Source organism: Phoca vitulina, unplaced genomic scaffold, assembly GCF_004348235.1.
Source record: "Phoca vitulina isolate PV1807 unplaced genomic scaffold, GSC_HSeal_1.0 scaffold22, whole genome shotgun sequence".
Classification (NCBI taxonomy): domain Eukaryota; kingdom Metazoa; phylum Chordata; class Mammalia; order Carnivora; family Phocidae; genus Phoca; species Phoca vitulina.
In genome coordinates, this window is record NW_022589725.1 from 10,257,423 (window position 1) to 10,280,096 (window position 22,674).

Here is a 22,674-nt window from a genome sequence, read left to right on the forward strand (position 1 = left end):
TAAAAAAGTCCTACCTTGCTAGCAGCTGGAGAAGAGGAAAATGGGGATTGATTGCTTAATGGGAATGGAGCTGCCTTTTGTGGGGATGAGTACGTTCTAGAACTAGATGGAGGTGGTGGCTGTACAGCACTGGGAATGTACTAAATGTCACGGAACTGTACGCTTTAAAAGGGTTGCAAAGGTAATTTTTTGAATGTTTTAGCAGAATAAAGAAGCTATGACTGGTTATAAAGGAAACTGCAATAAAGCTTACTATGCATCTTTTTCTGGAGGGTTTTAAAAAACTTTTCATCTTGAGGGGCGCCTGGGTGGCGCAGTCGGTTGAGTGTCCGACTTGGTTTTGACTCAGGTCATGATCTCAGGGTTGTGAGATCCAGCCCGAGTCTGGCTCTGCACTCAGCGAGGAGTTGGCTTAGGACTTTCTCTCCCTCTGCCCCTCCCCCGCTGTCTGTCTCTGTCTCTCTAAAATAAATAAATAAATCTTAAAAAAAAAAAACCACAACTTTTTATTTTTACATAACTATAGGCACATAAGAAATTGCAAAAATAGGAGAGGTCCTATGTACCTGTCACCCAGTTTCCCTTAATGGTAGCATCTTACCATATTGTACCAGCAGTACATTGTCCAAACCAGGAAACTGGCATTGGTACAATACAATTAATTAAACTACAGGCCTTACTCAAAATTTTTTGATGAATTGTTTTAAAAGTTATAAAATACCCAGTGCAGATTTCCATTAGTTGAGATTGAACTGTTTTGTTGTTCTCATCCCATGGAAGAAAACATTTTGATTAAAAAAAAAAAAATGGTTTCTGAACTTTTTTTTCTAAAACCTTAAAAACAACTCAAAATTTGCCTTTTTTTTTTTTTTTTTGAGAGAGAGAGAGGAGGGAGGGGCAGAAGGAGAGGGAGAGAGAGAATCTTAAGCTGGGCATGGAGCCCGACGTGGAGCTTGATCTCATGGCCCTGAGATCATGCCCTGAGCTGAAATCAAGAGTCGGACGCTCAACCAACTGAGCCACCCAGGATCCCTGTCATTTTGTTTTTTAGTATCTTCCGCCGGTGAAGACTAAATTAAGCGGGTGGCAGTGGAGATGAAGAAGGTGGTAAGAAGAAGGTGGAGACAGAAACAACTGGATGGAAAATGGTTTTGGAAATCCTAGGAGAAGGAGAACTCCAGGAGAGCACGTGGGTTTCTGGCTTCAGCAACTTGGTGACTGGCGGGACATTTATTGAGATGGAGGAGTCTTGGGAAGGGATTGGTTTAAAGGGAAAATCATGAGTTTAGCCTCAGGCTTGTTCCGCAGGAGAGGTCTCTGAGACATCTAAGCGGAAGACCACTAGGTTGTTGGGTATGAGGTCTGGAGAACAGAAGAGAGGTCTGAGCCGAAGTCACACCATTGGAGAGGGGGCATCACACTTACACTAACTAGTATTTAAGTTCCCTCTCAACTCTGCTCGTGTATCCCATACATACTTACTAAATGATTCTAAGTCTTAGGGATGCAGACCTAAAAAAGACAGACGGGTTCGTGCCTGTCCTCATGGGTCTTAAATTCAGTGTAGATGCTGGTGTATCGCAGACCGGATAGGGTGGCGGCTATGCCCAGGCAGGCTACAGGATGGAGGTCACAATGTGTACTTTGTGATGAGGTCTATGGTATAACTGGCGGAGGAGCACCCTGAGGGCTAAGCCGTCCTCCTGTGGGGAGGATACAGGACCCACCATATGTTATCTCTCTGCCCTAGCACCTTCCATCCCAGGGCCAGCCACAGTCCTCTTTGGAGGTGAGCAAGTGGATAGGGAGGCAGGAGATGATGGGCTGGGAGGTGGTGTGGTGTGGAGGGTTCGGGAGCCCTGGGGGCCGATGGGACAGAGAGATGCTGGGGCCTCAGTTCCTCCTCCTTCCCAGTCCCAGGTAGAGAAGTCGGTGTGCTGCCTGCCACGGGACCCATCATGTGGCCGAACGTGAAGCACTTGTGGCAGATTTTTGTCCTGTGGGTCTTCTGGGTGCTCCTCTTGTGGCTGATGGCCCCGTGTCTGGATCCTAGACCTGAATCGGCCCCCCAGGAGAAACTGATGGTCTTGGTACCACTGCACTGCAACCGCCCTTGGCTCAAACTCAGGACAAGTGGCTGCCCATCTGAGATGCTAAACTCCTCCCTCCGGCACCACAGAGTTGGAGAGGGGAACGGGTTTGCTGCATGCTATGGGAAGACCGTGGAGTACCTGACTGGGGCGACAGAGTCCCTGACCCCTGTGCTCTGGTGGTTGGTCAGTGGTGAACCCCGAGCCCAGTCCCACCCCTTGTCCTTCCAAGGCCTAGCCCATGTCCCACTTTCCCACCCAAGCCCCTGCCCTTGGCCCTGGCTTAGCGCACCTCTCATCTACATGGCCTCGACCCCTGACCGCCAGCACGGGGCCTCGCCCGCTACCAGGTGATACCCAGGTCCCAGCCCCCAATCTCCCTTCTGCTGTTTCCAGGGCATGAACTCAGCAAGTGGGCTTGGCCAAATGTGGGAGAAGCTGTTCAAGGTGATTCCCAGGCCCTCAGTGAGCCATTTCCATCTCTACTGTGGGACTTGTGCTTTGGTGGGGTACCCCACGACCCTGCGGGCCTCTGGCCTCAGCCACAACGTCAACCAGTGCACCGCAGCCTTCAGGTGGGTGCTGGGGAGAGGGCAGGGCATGGGAAGGTCAGGGCTGCCCTCAGAGTGCTGGCAGTTCCTGCTCTCCCTCCCAGGATGAGCCAGGGCCGTGCCCAGGGCTTTGAGACGGCGGGGAACCAAACCACAGGACGCTTCGTCTATTCCTGGAACACCAGCATCCGGGGCTCCTGGAGACAGCTGGTGCTGCTGCTGCTGAAGCTTTCTGGTCTGGCGTGGACTTCAGATGCCCCGAGTGAGGAGGTGATGGTCTGGGAACCCAGACGTTCTTGGTGCGGGGGTCAGGGGAGGGCACTGCAGGGGAGGACAGAGGGGCTCCAGGGAGACCCTCTGCTGGCTTATTAGGGGCACCTGCAGAACCTTCGCAGGTCTCAGACTGCTGAAACTCCCCCACCTCCCAATTCTCTTAGATTCTGGAAGGTGGTCCTGTTCCCTAGTGGAATGGAAGGCAGAAAAGACCAGGTAAGGGGACAGGAGGGAGTAAGACGGGGCTGTGGGCTGCGGGGCCCAGGTTGGCCCCCTCTCCCTTCTTCCCCACCTCCTGGTGATCAGCCCCACCTTCCTCAGGTATAACCAGGGCAACTGGCTGGCTGATCAGGGTCAGTACACATTCCTGGGGCTCATGGCTCTGTTCTGTGCCTTGCACACCCGTGACCAGGTTAGGAAAGATTCTGGTCTATTTCTCATAGAGGTATAGAGTCTAAAAATTTCAAGACCCTGCATCATCTGACCCCCTCCCCTCCCCTCCTCTCTCCCAGGCTCACACACTGGGCTTCTTGGTGTTCCCCAAACACCAGCTGCCTCCTGCTTCTCACACACTGCTGCCTCAGCCTGGAATGCCCTTCTCTTGTCTCCCTGGGGAGTCCTCTCTTCCTCCAATATGAGGAGGAGCAGCTAGTTGATGCTCTCTTTGCTGGGCTCCGGGGTCACACTGTGTGTTCAGAGTGTGTCTTCCCTGGAGAAGGTGAGCTCTGCTCTCCCAGCTCTAAGAGGAAGCCTATCACACTAGATGTTAAATGAGTGCTGAAGGGTGACTGGCGGACATGGGGGCAGGACAGGATCCAGCCTGTGACCCTGTGGCTCTCTCCTGTCTTATCCTCTTTCCCAGGTGCCTTATTTGGTTTGGGGACAGACCAGCTCATGAGGTGGTCCCATTACTGGTATGATAAATATTGGTTCGAGAATAACATGCACAGTTTCAAAGAAGAACAGAAGGTCATCCTCAAGCTGCAGTGTGAGGGGAAGGTTGTTATCTACTGCTGGCATGTTTTCCAACCTCTTCAGCCCCCTGGAGCTGACAGGTAGTCAAGGGGACCATGGAGCGTCAGAAAGGGGACCCCAGATACAGATCTGCTGCTAAATAAAACTATAGCTTATTTCTCTCATTGGATTCCTGGTGGTATTAGAGGGCTACATTCTATTCCAGATTCTTAAGAGCACTATATATATATATATATCACCAATAAATATATATATAACCAATAAATATAATCAAATGAAAAGGGGAAACAAGCAAACCCTAAAGTTGAGAACAAATCAAATGGATCTAACCGTATATCAAATTAATAACACAAGCACCAGAGAAAAGAATTATTTCAAGTTCCTTTGGAACTCAGTACACTGTGTATCCTTTGCAGGATATATTCTGTGTACAAAAAGGCCTACAAAGAAATTTTAAACGTCATTCAGTAGATTTATTATAATATTGGTATTATTTTTGAAACTGTATGATGACTATCGTGGAATAAAGTAAATAAGTAATTATATTAATATTATTAGGAACCAAATACAAAGTCAGACAGGTAGAGTAAAAACCCTGTGACATTAAATTCAAACTGGAAATATCATTATAAACTCAATTTTTAAGTTATTTTTTATTGTGACAAAATATACATAACATTTGCCATTTTAACCATTTTAAAGCGTGCAGTTCCAGGGCATTAAGTACACACTGTTGTGAAACCAACACCACCGTGAACTCACGATTTTCCAAATACATTTTCTGCTCTGGCATCTGAACGGTCTAAAAGCCTGAACATACCAGTAGCAATGATCAATCCCGGAACTCAGATTTTGTTTTCTAAACACTTCTTTCCCGTGGAAAGATTCCAAGTCTGGACAGGAAAAGTAGAAGGAAAACCCAGACCTCAAAGTTGGGAAGATCTGAACATCAAAAATAGCACTTGTCGTGATGGACTCACAGGGAATACATAAAAAATCCCGAGTCCATAATGAGACTCAGAAATAAAAACAATTTGTTGGCGGAGACTATTACATCAACTGGGGAGGGGGAAGCATTTGTCCTGCTTTCTTTGTAGAAACGGTGGTTCAAGGCAACTAAATAGCCTCAGTCAATGAGGGTGTGCGGTTGCTGGGTGTGTAAAACAAATATCCACTACATTCGACCTCCCTGTCTGCCCAATAAGCACACACACACGAACAAAATGCATACACCCTCATATGACCAGGCGCACACGTACCCGCCTCCCCAAGGTCGCGGCAGCATACCGGCTGGTCTAGCGTGGAGCCAGAGTCCAAAAATCCCCAAAGGTGTGAGCAGTGCCCCAGCCCATCGTCATGTTATTCTAGGTACTGGACCCATCATGACATCATATAAACATATTATTTAGAGGAATAACATTATCCACTACAAAAATAGAGTCTTCAAGCATTGGCTGTCCCCGGAGAGAGGTTGGAAAATAATTGGATGGGAAACTGCTACCTTCTTTTCTACTTAATTTTGTAACCAGGTGCATGCACTGGTTTCATTTTAAATAAATGAAACCAAAATCTGTGGAGAAAAAAAAAGTTTGAGTGGACAGAAATGTACTTTTAACCACATCACGAAGTTTTCCTGTAGATTCTTTTCTCACGAGGGGCCAGGAGGCTCTTCCTTTCCCCTGTCTGCCTCCTGCCCAGCAATGCTGCAGCGCCAAGAGAGGCCCCCATCTCAGAGAGGTGCCCCACACCGGCCTTGCCACACAGTCTTGCCTGTTTTATTCCCGTCCCCATTACACTTGATTTCCAAGCCCTCCCTTGTCTGAGGGGCCCTGGGCTGAATGCCAAGGGGAAGGCGGTTATCCACAAGGCCTCCATGCAGGAATTCACAATGTGACTTTTGTGTTGGGGTCCCTGATACCGGGCTGGCATGAAGAACCCCATGGGGCATCAGCCCCTTCTCCTCCAGGGAGGCCACAGGATACACCAAATGTTGCCTCTCCCCTCCCTCCCCTCAGCCTCTAGGGGCGAATCCTGTAGAGCTTAGCAGGTGACCGTGAAGGAGGTGGCCAGCACAGTGGGGTGCTGGTGAAGTCGGTGACCACAGCTTCCTACCTTTCCCAGTGTTTGGTGTCTGAGTCAGCTGGCCACTTGGCCATGAGCGTGGGACAGTAATGAAGCCTTCATGGTGGATTTTAGGCTCATGGGCTGCCTTGATGTTCACCTGTGGCTGATGCTTCTGCTCTGGTCAGGAAGGTCTGACTTGAGTGGTTTAGCTGGTTAGAGCTCCAAGAGCCTGCCATTGTTCTTGGGACCCACAGGCGCACCCCTGGACCCCATAAACCCAGGGTATCCATCCAATCAGCTTGGAAACACTTTGAAAGGGCTCTCCAGCCCTCTCGTCCACCAAGATGTTCTGTGACACTTTCTCTGGCTTCAACGAGCGGCCAGTGAGTCTCTTCTGGACCTCCAGGTCATTCTGCGAGTGTTTGTATATGTCCAGGCGTGCCTTCCCTGGAGAAGAGCTCTTCTTTTCAGTGCTCATTGTGCAGCTTTGTGACACGCAGGTTTAATGAGTATTTGCCAAGAGAATGAAGAGCTGGATTAGGGGCAGGGGCAGCAAGCAGCCCATTTTCTCCACAAGGTTTCTATATTTGGAGTTGGGCAGACAAGAGGTGGGCCCTTACACAGAGAAGGGAGTTACATCCACTCCAGTACAACTTGTTAAGCCACAGTGCGACACCAGAAGGCCAGGGAATCAGCCAGCTAGAATGTGAGGCTAGTCTTGGCCTGCCACGAGCCTTAGACTCTTGGAGCTGCCGGGTAGGGCTGGAATACTCAGATCTAGGAGAGATTATGACAGGAAACCAAGATAGGAGGTATAAGAGTGATGTATGGATTATCAGGCACCGGATAAAAGCCTTCCCTGATCCCCTCACCTCAACAACTAGCGGTAATTAGGAAGAACCAAATTTGAATACAAGTTCTCATCTCCCTCCCCGCCTCCACACACAAGGCCATGTGCTGAGATCAGAGAGCAGCCACTCTCAGTGGGACACGATGCACCCCGCTAGCGGGGAAACGCACTCTCCTCGGACCCCTGACTCATTCACCTTTTTACCTCCAAGCCTTCCCACCTGTGTCAAGCTTCGGGCCTCACGAAGGCATATAAGAAGCTGCTAACATTGGTTAACAAAGGACTAAGAAGGAAGGTCACCATGTCCACATCGTGACAGATTACCCATATAAACGAACTGGGTGAGACCCATGGGACCCGGGAGTACAGCTCTACCTTCTCTGGAGGAGCCTCCCTTCTGAGCCTCACCTCCATTGGGGTCTAGGCAAACCCGGGTTCCAGCAGGGTAGATGGGAGGAAATTCCAGGGCCCCAAATAAGACCCTATGTTCTTCATGTTCCCTTGTCTACTTTCTAAGTGTGGTGAGCAGAGCTGAGCTTGCACTCCTTCCCCACTGTGCTGGAGGATCACACAGGGGACGTCGCTGCTTGCGGCACACTGACAGCCCCGGCTCTTCCGGCCCCCAGCCTCGGTGCGCCACTGCCCTTGCTCTTCCCACCCCCTGCCTGTTCTTCCGATCCCCCGCCTCCGCGCGCCACTGCCCCTGCTCTTTCGACCCCTCGCCCCCGCCCGCCACTGCCCCTGCTCTTCCGACCCCCCGCCTCCACGCGCCACTGCCCCTGCTCTTCCGACCCCTCACCCCCGCGCTCCACTGCCCCCGCTCTTCCGGCCCCCCGCCTCCGTGCGCCACTGTCCCTGCTCTTCCGGGCCCCTGCCTCCTTGTGCCACAGACCCCCGCTCTTCAGGGCTAGCGTTTGCACGGAGCTCAGCTGCTCCCTTCCCCGGGCCTGGGGAGTGAACAGGTGGTCAGTGGGTCACGGGGTAGGAGGTGAGGTATTGCGGGCTGGGGGTGGGGGGACACAACGCATGAAGGTGTCCCCTGTCCAAAGACCAATTCAACAACCAGCTGGCTGAAAAGGGACCTGTTCATGGGCTCAGAGGAGGCCTGCATGCAAAGTCTTAGCCTGGGAGTTGCCCTGATGCTTTTGTGGGTGAAGTATCCCCAGGCCCACAGGTACTTCTCACGGCCCCAGAGCTGGAGAGGCTCTGAGGTTGCTCACCATGGCGCTGCATCTGCATAGCCCGCTTTCACCGGCAGGCTGTCTGCCTCGTTTGACCAGTGCTTCCAGATGGGCCCCGAAGCTCCTCATGAAGCTGGAGACCACCATCCCCAGAGCTCCTGGGCTCTATCTCCTCCCTGACTCCTTTCTCTACTCCGATGAAGTCCAGCCTCCTCTGTGTGAGAACATGGAGGTCAAGCGGCTAGTGGTCTGTGCTCTTCTCCGTAGGCACCGATGCTGGGAGACCCCACCCAGGCCAGCAGGCCAAGGAGGAACTATTTCAGCTGATCCCCAGGCCGCAGCAAAACTCCAAGACCTGCCCACGCCAGTCCTGCACTGAACAGCGCGGGACTCGGGGAGTCTGCAGTCTTCGAGCCATGGGACCTCCACCGATGAGCACCACACTGTGTCCCGGGGTGGGGGGGTGAGGGTGGTGAGCAGGGCTGGCCTGTGAGCCCCAGTGCCCTCCTGACTTCCTATCTCTGCAGAATGAACCAGGCCCCGTTTTTAGGTTCAGGGAACACGGGCAACAAACAGAGCCTACGGGCACATAAAGGACCCGAGAACGTCCGTGAGCTGGCAAGAATATCCAGGCGCTGCTGAAGCCTCCAGATGTAGTGTGGACTGCAGGGGTCTTGAGCCAAGGCGGACAAGGGCAACTTTCATCAGGTGGTGTGATTGGCGGAGGCCAGGCCTGGAGCGGACAGCCCTTGGCTTTTTGGTGTAAATGTTGATCTTGCCGTCACTCTACCGCCTGTGATTGTGCGCTCCCCACCCTCCTTGCTAACATATAACCAGTTTTTCCTTCCCTACCTCATGCTAGGCAGCTTTTCTACCTTTAAGCTGCTGTTAGTCCCAAGTAGGGAAGCAGAGGAGGCAAGGTAATTAGGTTGTGCTCTGGTGATCCTTGTTTTAACACGCCAAGTTCGGAGACTTGTTGAGAGAATGGGGTGCTGCACCCACCAGACCCAGGCACTCCCCAGGAACAAGAACGTGGCCCAGACTCTGGCTCAGCTCTTGTCCCCTCCTACTCTCAGGACTTTCTGGCCTGTACCAGCCTCTAGCAAAACAGATGAGGAGAAGGTGGGAGGAGAAAATTTTGTGAAAGGAGACCTCTGCGCTCAGCTCTGACCTTTTCCCTCAGGGTTCTAGTGACCAACTTCACCGTCCTCAAGTACATCCACAAGACCTAGTTGGTCAGGGACATTTCCCAACCACCGACTCGCTGTGGCATGTGATGAGGAGAAGGAGAGGAAGCTTTGGCCCGATGCCCTTAGGCAAGGTTGGGTCCTGTCTGGAAGGTCCACACTCTTCTCTAAGCTAAAGAACTGGAAGCGAAGGACCAAAAAGTAAGGAACCAAGAGAAGTCCTGTTTGTCCCTGAGAACTCCGAGCACAGAAAAGGCCAGGTGAGGATTCTCAGTCACAGGGAAACTGACTAGAGGTGGCGCCCAGAGCCCAGCATCTCTGGGGCCCCAGATCTAGTTCTGGGGGAGGGGGTTCTAAACTGCAACTTTTTACTAAGCATCTGTTGCGGAGTCCCATACCATGAGTTTTTGGAACAAAGCTTCGGCTGTGGTGAACAGCCCCCCCATCCGCTCTGTGTGATGCAGTGGAATACGAGGGGCCTGACCCCTGAGTAAGTAGGTTTGGGGGAGTGGAGTGCTGCTCTCAAACCCCCACATTCTGAACTGGGCCTTAGCTCCATCCTCAGGCTTAGGAGATTCCAGATTACAGTTGAAGGGCCAGAGGAAGGCCAAGCCCAGCTTCTTTAAAGAAAACTGTTCTCTTAGGCTTCGAAGAAGTCGCCAACCATGTCTTAAGCCAGTGAACGAGGTTCAGTCCAGGGTACCTCCACCAGGGTCAGTCCATAAGTGACGAATTCTGCCATTGTCTATCCTCTTTATTGGCTTGACACGTGGCTGGATTACAGGGGACCAGAGTTGGTCCCCGTTGGTATGCCCAGGAAGGGACGCCAAGGGCATTCACCCAGAGCAGAAGGGGGATGAGGCCAGATGGAGTGTCTGAACTCCAGAGACCGACTAGCCAAAGGTCAGCTCAGTGTTTTTGAAGCCCTAGAACTTGTTTTAAGTCAAGAACATATGATGGTTCTCATTATCCATGAGTTCAAATCTAGATTCCAAGGCCCTCTATAATCTCCCTGCCTCCCCATCCAACCTCAGCCCCAGCACGCTCTGCCACAGGCCGACCCATCTCACCAGCAAGGTTAGCAACCCCGCCGGACTCCTCCATCCTTCAAGGGTCAGCTCATGCCTTCCTTCCTCGGTCCCCGGAATTTCTATGCACTTCTTGTCAGCACAGAGAATGGTCTGTGACTCATCGATGAGTGTTCTTGCCAACTGGACTCAAGCTCCCTGTGGACGGGGGCTTTGTCTTGTTGCCTTCTGTCAGAATGCAGGCAGACAGCAAATTCATGCCACCTGACAGGAATCTTTAGCAAATCCTTCCTTCGCAGATGCCCTGCTGTGCTGCGGCGGCCCAGTGACGAAGTGGAGACAGCAGCAGGGAACAAAGGCAGAGACGCGGGGTTTATTGTTGGCGGGGAGGAGAAAGATTCGGTGAGGTGCTGGGATAATATATTCGAGACAAGAGGCAGCAGACGCCCCTTGGCCAGAGCGAAACTCCTCTAGGTGACTCTGTGGGCCACAGGCAGCTGTGACTTGCCTCATTCCCATGTGAGCCGGGGCCTTTCCCCAGCCTTGCAGGTTTCCTTCCCTCCTCCTTGGGCTACGACAAGCATTTGTCCGTCCGTGTAGTCCCAGGCTGGCCCGGATCCTGCCCTCACTGTGGCTGCTATCTGGAGATGGCTTGGGTAGTGCCGGGGCTGGGGCACAGCGGGACTGGCCCTGGGGATGTCAGACTTTGAGTCAGGGACTCGTCCAACTTGCGGGTCTCGGCTTCCAGGACGGTGGCCTCAGGGGCCTGGGCCACGGCCAGCAGTGAGTGGGAGAGGCTGTGGTGCAGGCCCGCTAGTTCACGGCTGGTCTGCACCGAGCGAGCAATGTAGTCCTGCCTCTGCTTCCGCTCCAAGGCCAGCTGGGCTCGCAGCAGGGCCACCTGGGGGGGGGGGGGAACCAAGAGGGAAAGAGTAATTAAGGGCCTTGAAGCTGCCCCAAGTCCCCCCCTGCTCCGCTCTTGGGGCTCTTGGGAGAGAGCATTTGAATCAACTACCACACACAAATCTCAGGATCAGGCTCTAGGGTGTTTGGGGCGAGGGCCCTTGGGAGTCACTGGAAATCCAGTGATTCTCCACCCTGGCTGCATAGGAGACTCAAGTAGGGACCTTAAAAACAACAGCAACAACAGAACTACTCATCCACTTTATTGAGGGATCATTTATATGTAATAAAATGCCGGGATTTCAAGTGCACATTGTGATGAGTTTGATCATGTACATACACACTTATAACCGCTATTCCGATCAAGATACAGAATATTTTAATCACTGCAGGAAGCTCTACTGTGCCCCTTTGGGAGCTTTTGATAAATACTCTGACTTAATTAGACTGCGGTGAGCCCTGGGCATCAGTATTTTTTCAAAGCTCCCCAGGTGGTTCTCATGTGCAGCCAGGGTTGAGAATCAGTGACGAGCCCTTGTTTCTTGGATGAGTACACTGAGACTACCAGGAGGTGGTTACTGGGCGCTCAGGGCAGGGCCAGGACTAAAGTGAGGCAGAGAGGAACCTGGGGTGTAAAATTGAAGGAGGGACTCCAGGTCGACAGCGAGCATCTCCTTAAATTCTCACCCTGTGTGCCTCCCTTGCCTCACCCTAGTCCGGGCCCCGTCTCAGGGCTGCTTCGTATGAATCCAAATTAATAGCCGGGTCTAGCTGCATAGTCAGGCTCTGCCAGTAATGACTGTCAGTTTCTGAAACGGGCTCAGAAATAGAAATTCCACAGTTCTTATGACTCCCGGGCCTTGAGAGACAGGGTGAGCCTTCAGGTGCGGCCTATGAGGCAAGAAGGCCCTTGATCCTGGCTTTCTCGGGGGGGGCGGCTGGAGCCGAGCTCTGAGGTACGGATCTTGGTGCTGGTGCCCGGCTACCCTGCCTGGTGTGCTGGCAACAGTCCTGCGTGCAGGGTGCATGTGAGGGCAGAGGAGGCCGGATGCTTGTGTCTGCTTTCCTCTGGCCTCCCAGAATCTTCCGTCTGCCCCTCAACCCTCTTCCTTCTCCTTTTCCTTCCTAGGTAGGAACCTGGCAGTCTGGGGGTCTAAAGCATGCTTTCTTCCCCGCTCCCACCCTAAGCAGATGGGAGGTTGAGTTGGGACTGGGCTCTTCTTGCCTCCCACACAGACTGAAGTTCTCTGAGGGAGGAACTATTTCCCGTCTCCCCGCTGGAAGGGCACAAAGGGTCAAGCACACAGCAGACACTCACGCCTTATTGCCTGACTGCAAGGGAGGGAAAAGGGGCTTAGAAAGCTGATCCTTCTAGAACATACCTCTTTCTGCAGTTCAGCGATGTGCTTGGCATCTGAGGAGCCCTTCTGTCCTCCCCTTCCATCCTATGGAAGACAAATGCCATTCCTATTGGAATAGGCCTTCCCGCCCTGGGGGTTCTATAGGCATCTTCAGCCAGCTCATCCCAATCCTGGGGGCCAAGGTAAGGGCTATGGGCCAGAAGTGCCCGAAACCAGACTGGACTCCATAGGGTACCTTGACCCTTGGGCAAGGAAGCCCAGGAGGGCCCAAGCCAGCCTAGTGGATGACGCCCATGGAGACCTGATGCTGAACATCCAAAAGGCTTGGCTTTTGGCATTGGCTTCTTTGAGTCACCTTTTCATTTACAGAAGTATGCCACGCATCTGCCTGTGCCAGCCCTGGGCTGTGAGCTAGGGATGCAGAAAGGAAGTAAGACAAGGTGCCTGCCCTTGGGAAGCTTTCATAAAGGAAGGGGAACGGAGAGCTGGGAGATGCTCAGCCACCAGAAGCAGTCTCTCCCAGACAGGCTGCAGCACTGTTTATTGATGGGCATAACCCAGCTAAAAGAGTGCTGGTTTGGGGAGTCTTCCCCCAATTCCTTACCCCAAAAAGGGAGTCTAGTCCCAGGAAATACCATGGACTCTAATCTTGTAAATTCAGTACTACAAGGGAGGAGATCCGAGAGGCCCACAAAGCTGCTATCAGGATCGTAGGCACATTAGGTTCTGGCAAGCACCATCCGACACCCATTCGCCTGGGATTCTGACCAGAAGCCCGATGAGCCCCGCTCCTGGATGAGCCTGAGGCCCTGGTCTGGAAGCAGGAAGGTTACACATCAGGGAAGGCCTTCTGAGCTCCTGAGAAGGTAGGGCTGCAAGCCGTGACTCCATCCCCACCCACTGAGGATGGGCCTCCTTCCTGGGTCAGGGACAGACTGAGCTTCGCAGAAGCCAGCCAGGAGGGGGCTCCCCGGATCGGCTCACATGGCCGTCTCCCCCTGTGGGGTAGCCTGGGACAGGCACTGCAGGGGGCTGTTTCTGGTGGCCGGATGTGGGCTCTCTGGAGGCTACAATCAAGCAAAAGAGGCAAACCTGCTGTGTGGGGGGTGAAGCTGTGGCTTCCCCGACCTCCGGGACGCTGGGCCTCGATGCGCGCATGGAGTCCCTCTTCAGCTTCCTGCGCTCGCGCTCCACCTGCCGGGATGCAGGTGAGAAGTCAGGGTTTGGCTTGGCTCTGGGGCTGGAGCAGAACTGCCTTTTGCGAGAGAAGGCCGGTGTGTGCTCGGCTGTGGGTGTAGGTGTGAGCAGGGGACAGCAACACGAGAAGCTAAACTGGGAGGAGGAGGGCGCAGGCCAGAGCAGCCCTGAGAGCAGAGACGCTGCTGGGGCGAAGAGGTAGGGCCCACCTCTCAGGCCTTCCGAGCAGGCGTAGCAAATGCTTTCTGTAGTATTTTGGGCTTTGCAGGCCACCAGATCTCTGGCACAACTACTCAACTGCACCGTTGCAGTCTCTCACGAACACTGCTTTTCAGCAAAAGGCAGTGCTGGATGTGGCCCCCGGGCTACAGGTTAGCACTCTGCCCTGGGGGCTACACGAGAAGTGGAGGTGCCGCGCACCGGACCCCAGACGTGGGAGCTGGGGACAGGAGAGAGGACTCACCTGCTCCAAGGTGACCCGCAGCTGGACGTTGTGGCGCTGGAGCCTGCTCCGGTCAATCTCCAGCTGCGCCACGGCTTCCTGCAGGTGTTCCAGCCTTTGTCCCCAGAGCTGCCTCTCCTCCGTGCCGAGACCAGGCTCAGCCTCTACTCCTGACACCTGCAGGACAGACCTGGGACTCTCACCTGGCCAGCCCCTTAGACGGATGGGGAACCGATAGAGGACAAAGGGACCAATCTGGCAGGTCTGAGCTTCAGGGACCCAATTCCCAAAGGAGGGGAACAAGCCCCTGGAAAGAAGCTTCCTTCTGGCCACGGTTCCCACCAGGCCCCCAGGTCACCTCTTCCAGCTGTGCACCTACCTCTTCTCTGGGCCCCCGTTCCGCTCTGCTGGTTGAGCTAGGGCTGAGGAGCCGCTCCTTCTCTAGAGCCTGCTTGGTGAGCTCCAACTCATCCTGGGATATCAAGGTGTGGAGCAAATCACACCATGGCAACCTCATATCCAGACCCACACTACCTTCCATCCTCATAAAAATCAGTTAATTTTCTCATCAGGTTATAGTCATTGTTCCTGGATACTCTGAGCTATTCTAGTGCAGAATCTTTATTTTACAGATGGACAAAGCAAAGAAGCAGAGAGGGGTCTATTCAAAAATACATGGTGGGCTAGGACTAAAACCTGGCTCGTTTGAGATCTTCCATAAGCTAAGCATCAACCTGGAGCACTGAGGTGTTGTAGAAAGAGCATGGACTCTGGGATCACATAGAGCTGGGCATTCTGTCACTACTTACCGGCTATATGACCTGGGTGAAGATATGAGCTCGCTCCAAAACCTAATTTCCTCATTTGTAAAATGACCACATGCTCCATGAAGCACAGATCAAGCCTCCGGGGTTAAATCCCTCCTGATGAGTGGGGACCCCAGTGCTAGATATTTTCTAGGCACCGTATGTCTCATAAATGATAATGGTCAAGAAAAGAGACAGATAAGAGGAAGGGAGTGTACATGGGTTTAGGTCATCTGGGAGACAGGGAGCGCCCAGCAGTCAACAGGCTGTGTTCTGGAGTCAGACTCCCTAGATCTAGTTCTGCCACTGACTGGCCGTATGACCTTGGACAAATTACTTGGCCTCTCTGAACTATAAACTGGAGATAATAATTCCTACTTCTCAGGGTTGTTGTGGAAGGAAGCAAGAGTAACCGTGCATGGCAGGGAAAATGCTTAAAATAAGAAATGATAGCACTGTGATGAAGGGCTGCATCTGAAAGATGTTCTTGAGTGTTTGGGGGGGAGTGCAGGGGGACCTTGACCCGAGCTACGATACTGCTTGGTAACCCTCCTGCCCAGCAACAGACCTTACTTGTTCTGTGCCTATAAGAATGAGCCTAGAAATAGGAAAGGAATTCTACTTATCGAATGCTTCCTTCCTATGCACTTTATATGTATTATCTCATTTCATACTCAAATGGCCCTATGGGGCTGGTACTGTCATTCCCTATTTTATGGAAGAGGAAACCAAGAGTCAGAGAAGTGAAGGCACTTATCTAGGGTCACACAGCCCATAGACTGTAGGATGGTATTGTAAACCCAGGAACTTGACTCCAAAGTTCACTCATGGATCCCCTTCTCTGCATATTGCTCCCAGAAGGTAAGTCCCTGCAGCACTGTGTGTCTCAGATGACGGAGGGGGTTCTCTGGGGCTCAACCCTGGTCAAGGCCCCATGATGTGGAGTCAGTTTCCTGGGAAAAATGGGCTGGGTTCCTCTCGGCAAAAGAGACAATGCCTCTCTATGGCCAAAAGTCAACCTTGCTTTCCTGACTGCCTACTCTGTGCAGGCCTTGTGCCCAGTGCTGGAGAAGCAAAGGGACTAACACATGGCCCCTGACCTTAAGGTTGAACGCTGCACCCTAAGGTCCACTTCTCTTCTCACTCGATATTCCGCCTAGAGGAGTGCACCTGTCCTTAACTGCTGAGGACCCCAAGTCTCTATCCCTAGCATCATCCTTCTCCTTTAGATTACTTTACAGACCTGCCCCCTGGACGTCACCCCCTGCAGGTCCCATAAGCCCCTCACTCCACTGCCATTCCATAGTATTCCCGAAACCTGCCATTGAGCAGAAACCTGGGGGTTTGGTTTCCTTCTGCCCTTTCTTCACTCCCCTGTCTCTTAGCCAGTCAACTGCCAGGAGTCCTGTGAGCTTCTAGGCCTACCCCCACGTCACCGTCCACCCTTGCTGTCTTAGGTCACCATCTGTCCCGGGACTTCGATGACTGCGTCCTTGTTGGTCTCCCCAGATCTACTGTTGCATCGGATGTGTCACCCTCCCCCACTGCCCCAAACACTTCATCCAGGTCCCACTGGTCACCCAGGTCCTTGACACGACTCAGAAGCCCTGAACGATGGGGCCCCTGCTGCCTTGTCTGTTGCCAATTGCCCCTCTGTGTCCCATTCAGCCCGAAGTCCTTGTACAGATGCCCCGTGCTCTCCTCCCTCTTTCCTCTTCCCCAGAAAGCTCCTCCCAGACTTGGGCTTGGCTAATTCCTTACTGGTCGAATCAGATCTAATCTTAAACCCTGCTTTTACTGGGAAGGCTTCCAGGATTTACTACTAGGAAAGGCCGGCTGGGTGCCCTCTCTGTGCTCAGAGCACACTAAACTTCCCTAATGAGGCTCTAATTAGAACCAGACACTGCACTCTAATTGCTTATCTGCTAGACTATAAGCTTTATGAGGGCAGGAACTGTAGCTGTCTTATTCTCTCCATATCTCCTCAGATCAGCACAATACCCTGGATTCCACCTATCTCCGCCCTCTGGCACCCTGAGGCGTCACAAGCCCAGGGTGGCACGAGGCCCCTGAGCTCAGCCAGACAGGCTCTGCCCCCCTTGGCCGGTACTACCCGTGGAGTGACTCACCTGCAGCTTCTGCTGTTCTGAGTCCCGCTCCAGAACAGAGGCCTGTAAGAACATGGCTATCTCCTGCAGGCTGCTGACGCTAGCCTTGCTCTGGGCCAGGGACAGCGCCAAGTCCTGGGCCTTCTCCCTCCACTCGATCTCCCTGGCCTCTGTCTGCCTCAGTGCTGCCTGGAGTCGCTCCAGCTCGTGCTGCAGCCGGGGTCCTAAAGTGTCAAAGTTTGTAGAGGGCTCCTCCGCTGGGGAGGCTGTGTGGTTGTGGGGTGAGTCCTCCAGATTCTTCCTTTGCTGGGCCTCCCTCAGCCCCACAATCTCCTCTTCCTTTTGGGCTAGAGTCAGCTGCAACTCCCTCAGGCTTTCGCGAAGGCCCCGCATCTCTTCCTCTTCTCTCTCCTGGCCCAGAGCCTGTTTCTCTTGGATGGCATCTTCTCGGGCCCTCTGGGCCAGAGACTGCTCTAGCAACTGCCCCTGCCTCTTCTGATGGCTCAGCTCTTCGTCCCTCTGGGCCAGTGCCCACTGGAGCTGCTGCACGGCCTCCTGGTGCTGGAGATCCCGGTCCTGGATCTCGCCTTCCCGCCTCCGCAGGGCCTCCTCCAGCTGCCGGGCCTGCGCCTGGCAGGAGTCCAGGGCAGCCTGCAAAGTGGCCGTGCTGGCCTCCAGGCTGCGGCTCAATTCCGCCTGCCCCAGCAGCCGCTGCTCCTTCTCCTGCAGGGCGGCCTGAGCCTTGCTCAGGGCCTCCTGCAGAGCCTTGGCCTGGTCCCGGGCAGTCTCCTCCCGCCGCTGGGAGGAGCGGCCGGCTGCCTGCAGGGCCTCCAGCTCCTGGTCCCGTTCCTTGAGCGTGGCCTCCGCCCGCAGCAGGCGGTCCCGCAGGCCCCTGACCTCCGCCTCGTGCTCCTGGGCCCGCTCGGCACACTGCTGCTGGAGGGCCAGCAGATCCTCCCCCTGCTCCCGAGACTCAGCCCTGAGGGCACCCAACACCTCCTCCAGGGCCTGCCCGCGCTGTCCCTCCACGGCCAGCTGGTCCTGGAGCCTTCGCACATGCTCCCTGTGGCCCTCGAGCTCTCCCTGGCGCTCCTGCAGGTCGGCGTGGGCCCGCTCCAGGGCGCTCCGCAGCGCGCTTGCCTGCTCCTTCGTCGTCTCCTCTTGCTCCCGAGCCTGCTGCTGCTGGTGCCGCAGGGCCTCGAGCTCCTGGTCCCTCTGAGCCAGGGCCCTCTGCGCCTCTTCCAGGTGACCCTGAAGCGACTGCTCTTTCAGCTCCGCCCGTTCCCTGGCGTCCTGCAGATGCCGCTGCACGACCACCAGCTCCCGCTCTCGCTGGCTCAGGAGGACGCTGGTCTCACCCGCCTTCCTGTGTAGGTCCTGGAGCTCCTGCTCCAGCTGGTCCTTGCGCTCCCTCAGCTCTCCGAGGCGCTCCTGCTGGCACTCCACTTCCTTCTCCTTATCCCGCAGGATCAGCTTCATGTGCTCGAGGCTTCCGCGCTGTGCTTTACCCGGGCCCTTCCCCTCCTCTGCCCGCTCCGGCGTTGGCGGCCTCTGGGAGGCCAGCTCCCGGCCTCGCTCCCTCAACGACAGCTTGATCTGTCCCAGGTCCTCCTCCAGGATCTTGGTCTGCAGCGTCCTCTGGTCTTCCAGGGCCCGAATCCTCTCCGTCTGGAGCAGCATGTCCTGGTCCCTCCTCTCCAGGTCCTGAGCCAGACGCTCCTTCTGCCTCTGCAGCTCCTCGATCTGTTGTCGCTGGCACTTCAGCTCCTGGTCCTTGTCCTGCAGCTCTCGTGCCAGCAGGGTGCTGTGGCTCTCCAGCTCGTCGATCTGGCTGCTCTGGGCCTGCAGCTCCTGGCTCCTCTCCTCCAGGTCCAGCGTCAGGTGGGTCAGAGCCACCCTCTGCATTTCCCTCTGGCCCTCCAGCTCCTCGATGGCCTTTTGTTGGCACTCCATTTGGTGATGGTTTTCCTCCAGTTCCAGGGCCAGGCATTCCAGAGTAACCAGCTGCTTCTTCAGATCCTGAATCTGTCCTTTCTGGGACTCTATCACTTGGGCCTTCTTCTCAAGTTCGAGAAGCTGATGCTCCAAGATGCTCCTCTGGGTCTCTCGATCCTTCTCGAGCTCTTTGATTTGCTCCCTCTGCACGACCAGCTTCTGTTCCCGCTCTTGGACGGCCAGGGGCAGGTGCTCTAAGACGGACCTGCACTTCTCCAGCTCCTGGATCTTTTCTTGTTGCACGCCCACCTCCTGGTTCCTCTTCTTCAGGTCCAGAGATAGCACTTCCAAAGCAGCCTTCTGCATCTCCCGTTGCTTCTCCAGTTCCTGGATATTTCCCCGCAGAGCCTCCATCTCCCCTTCCCTTTCGGATAGGGTCTGGGCCAGGATAGCTAAATTCTCCTGCAGAGCCTTCCCATGGGCCACCTTCAGCTCGCCCTGTTCCTGCAGAGCCTGGGCTCGCTCACGCTCAGTCTCCGCTTCCTCGCTCTTGAGTTTCAGGGCTGAGCGAGCGGTTCTCAGGTCCTCCTCCAGAGCCCCGGCGGCATTGGCCTGAGCCCTGGCTTCCGCCACAGATGCCTGCAGACGTTCCACCTGTGCTGTCAGGTTCTCCTTGGCTGCCTGCAGGAGCCCTTGCTCCTTCTGGAAAAGAAGACGAAAAACCACCTTAGGCTACACTTCCCGGATACTATCACCCCAGTGCAGGCCCTTCAGTAGCCCCAGCCCCGTCAAGGAGGGACAAAGAGAACTGGTTCCTTCCACTTAAGCTGATCCAGTAAAAGATCGTCCCTACCGCGTTCCACGGCTCCACTAGGGCCCAGAGGAGAAAGCCTGAGACAAATGAGAAATCCCAGACTCCGGTACTTCAGGGCAAGGGACAAACTTTTCTGCCTCCCTTCAGGAAAACTCACTGGGGCCTTCCTAATGGCCCTCAAGGACAGCGAGACAGCCAGGGAAACAGCCCCTTGCTGAAGGATGTTGGGCACTACCCGTGGATGGGGTATGACCACAGGCCCAGGTGGCTTTGGAGTTACAGCCTGGGCCCTGAGGCCTCCTCCTCCTGCCCCAGAGCAGGGCCACCTCACCTGGGCCTCCAGTCCCTGCAGCTCTGCTTGCCGCAGACGACCCTGCAATGATGCCACAGCTTCGTGCAGCTCCGTCAGCTCGGATTCCAGCGAGTTCTGCTTTCCTTCCCACTTGCATTTCTCTTTGGGAAGAGGGGAGGTGGCAGAGTGAGGCCCAGGGTGGAGGGCGGAGGAAAAGAGGGACATGGAGGCAGATGGAGGGTGAGGAACAGAATCAAAGGGGAAGAAGGCCAGGAAGGAGAGAATTACATCCAGTCTCACAGCCACGCCACCCATCTGCCAACTATTCCTGGTTGTCGGGGCTCCTGCAACTCCCACACTCCCGTCCGGAGCCGCCGCCCGGTGCTCGCACTTGCCTGACTGTCCTCCCAACACTGCCCCATCCTGACCACATGGAGATCTCCAACCCCGGATTCCCGACCGGGGGGAGCCAGATGACGCTGGAGGGCCTTTCTAGTCTCTAATTCTATGGCTTGCAGAGGTTCCCAGAGACCACTGTTGCTCTGCTGGCTGCCTCCCATTTCTGCAAAATGCACCAGAACCCAGCTCTGTGCGTGTGGCTCTCAGGGAGCCCTCTGGGATACTTTCAAGACCCAGATCCCCCTCCCCAAGTTGTCCTCTTCTCTTCTACCACAGAGCCTTGGCCCCCAAGACCCGCCCTCTCCTTTCTTTTCCAAGTAGTCACCACCCATGCCCTTGGCTGTGGCGGGGTGGGCATTTTCCCCAGGTCCCCCCACTTTGCTGTCTCCCAAACAAGCCCATGATCCTTCTGCTGTTGAAGGTGAATAATTTTGACAACATAGCTGGAGATGACAAAAATAAGTAACGTGGATAAATGACAAAAGACACAGAATTTTATAACATTCTCACAGTCCTGGCCCTAGATTGCCAGTTTTTTAATACACAGACAGAGAAGGGGGAAGCCTAGGCAGGAACTTCTCTCGGTTCACCCACTCTGTCCCCCTGAATTCCTTCTTCTAGGATGGCCCTCAAAGGCCAAGCAAAGCAGAAAAACAGTTCACAGGGGTCATCACCCCTTTGGAGAGGTCTCTAGGTAGCTACCTATAGTTGGGAGTGAGCAGTGAAGAGTGGCTGCCCCTTCTGGGCTTCTGGCCTCTCCTCTCTCTTCCCTCCAATCTCCCTACCTGCCTTGCGCTTCTCACCTTCCTGGTTCTGGGAGAGCTGTCTCTGCAAATCCTGCAATTCTGTGCAGACCTGACTTTTTTCGGCCTCTGCATCAGCGAGACGCTGTTCCAGCTTCAGAGCCTGCTCGCTCAGGTCGTCCTGGGAAAGCAAGGGTGAGGCTAAACTCCAACCTCCTCATCTTCCACAAAGCTATCCCGGCCCCAGACCCAAGCGCCACCCCTCCCACTTCCTCTCAGCCTCTGTGGGGTCTGTCCCTGCGGATCTACTCCCCGATCGCTCCCCAGAACCATGACACGCTCTGCTCCAACTGACTGGAGCCTAGAGTCCCTGTCTGACCCCTGTATGCCTTTTGAAACACGACTTGCTAGAGTCTTAGCCCGGGGTCACCTCTCCTCTGCCCAAACTCCTACTTCAAAGATCAACTCAAAGGTCCCTTCTTCCTTCCCTGTGACCCTCCCCAAGGAGGAATGAACTGTCCCTTCCTCCTATTATCAGTTGCATCTGTTACTGATCCAATTAATTCTATCAGTTCTGCTTATTTGAGAATGCAGTTTCCTTCCTCAGCCTTCTCGAGGGTGGAGATCTGGTCTTTCTCCCTTCTCTACCATCCGCTCACAGTGGCTGGCATAGAGGTGGTGTTCAATTTTTATTGAATGATAGGTACACCGAGAGGTGCAATTTATGGGATATTTAGCTCAGTCTTAGGCCTGGAATGTTCTCATAAATGGCAACCTCACATCTCAGTGGTCCCTGTTTGTCGGGTTGTTCTTGGCGGTATGGGCACCAAGGATAAGTAGTTCGCAGCTGAGAGGAAAACGGTACAAAACAATATCCCCCATCTGTGCAGGCTTCTCTAGTTCAGAGCCCACTCGAATCCCTCGCCCACTCAATCCTCACAGCCCCAAGGCAGGCATGGTTTGCCTCAGTTGACTAGTGAAACCCAGGCCTAAGAAACCAAATGCTGTGCTCATGCTTGCCCAGGTAGGAAAGGATGGGGATGGAACTCATCCCAACTTGGGAATAAAACAGCTCAAACTGCTTCATGAGTCCTCTTCCGGGGAGTGAAGAGTTCAAGGAAGGAGAGCAGAGCATCGTACCCGGGCCTGCTGAGTCTTGCACAGGTCTTGGTGAAGCTTCTGGAGGGCAGATGCCACCGTCTCAGCTGACAGGGCTGTCAGGAGGGGCCCTTTCTTAAGGAGGAGCCTAGCTCCATTCTGGTCTGAAAAAATGAGGAAACACCTCCTCACTTGGCTGCACTATGAAAGGAAATAGCCAAACCTCCCCAGATATGGCCTTGGCCTTCCCACGGATCCCTCCTCTCCCCAAAGAACCCCTTCTGAGCAGTTCATTCGTCATGAACTTTCTGCATTCCTATGTGCCAGGAGCTATGGCGGGCATTAGGTAATACTAGCTGTCATTTGTTAGGCATTTA

The 22,674-nt window shown here is 54.3% G+C and overlaps 2 protein-coding genes across 8 annotated transcripts in view; one reads left to right on the forward strand and one right to left on the reverse strand.

Annotated features, from left to right (window-relative positions):
• The first annotated feature begins 1,958 nt into the window (after positions 1 to 1,958).
• Positions 1,959 to 3,995, forward strand: CUNH20orf173 (chromosome unknown C20orf173 homolog). The gene is made up of 4 exons (XM_032419934.1): positions 1,959 to 2,276; positions 2,487 to 2,665; positions 2,746 to 2,911; positions 3,777 to 3,995. Exons 1-4 carry the CDS (start codon positions 1,959 to 1,961, stop codon positions 3,810 to 3,812), a joined length of 699 nt encoding a protein of 232 aa, XP_032275825.1. The 3' UTR covers positions 3,813 to 3,995.
• A 421-nt stretch (positions 3,996 to 4,416) lies between these two features.
• CEP250 (centrosomal protein 250) overlaps positions 4,417 to 22,674 on the reverse strand; it is a 53,476-nt gene continuing 35,218 nt past the window's right edge. For 3 of the 7 annotated variants that reach the window (XM_032419424.1, XM_032419423.1, XM_032419422.1), the window contains exons 25-33: positions 22,340 to 22,461; positions 21,260 to 21,380; positions 20,097 to 20,218; positions 17,038 to 19,653; positions 14,482 to 14,574; positions 14,124 to 14,279; positions 13,556 to 13,657; positions 12,485 to 12,547; positions 7,597 to 11,100 (exon numbers count right to left, since the gene is read on the reverse strand). In XM_032419424.1, the coding sequence (XP_032275315.1) occupies positions 10,837 to 11,100; positions 12,485 to 12,547; positions 13,556 to 13,657; positions 14,124 to 14,279; positions 14,482 to 14,574; positions 17,038 to 19,653; positions 20,097 to 20,218; positions 21,260 to 21,380; positions 22,340 to 22,461 (3,659 nt within the window). In that variant the 3' untranslated portion in view covers positions 7,597 to 10,836. Of the gene's footprint in view, positions 6,731 to 7,592; positions 11,101 to 12,484; positions 12,548 to 13,555; positions 13,658 to 14,123; positions 14,280 to 14,481; positions 14,575 to 17,037; positions 19,654 to 20,096; positions 20,219 to 21,259; positions 21,381 to 22,339; positions 22,462 to 22,674 lie in introns of those variants that run through there. The other 4 variants (XR_004301206.1, XM_032419427.1, XM_032419425.1 and 1 more) reach the window with 4 other exon arrangements.

What these genes read in the sequence shown, in the direction of transcription:
- CUNH20orf173 (XM_032419934.1), top strand. Translation starts at nt 1,959, where the DNA reads ATGTGGCCGAACGTGAAGCACTTGTGGCAGATTTTTGTCCTGTGGGTC. An exon ending in CAGTGCACCGCAGCCTTCAG is followed by an intron (nt 2,666 to 2,745) that starts GTGGGTGCTGGG and finishes TCTCCCTCCCAG; the next exon opens with GATGAGCCAGGGCCGTGCCC. An exon ending in CAGATGCCCCGAGTGAGGAG is followed by an intron (nt 2,912 to 3,776) that starts GTGATGGTCTGG and finishes CCTCTTTCCCAG; the next exon opens with GTGCCTTATTTGGTTTGGGG.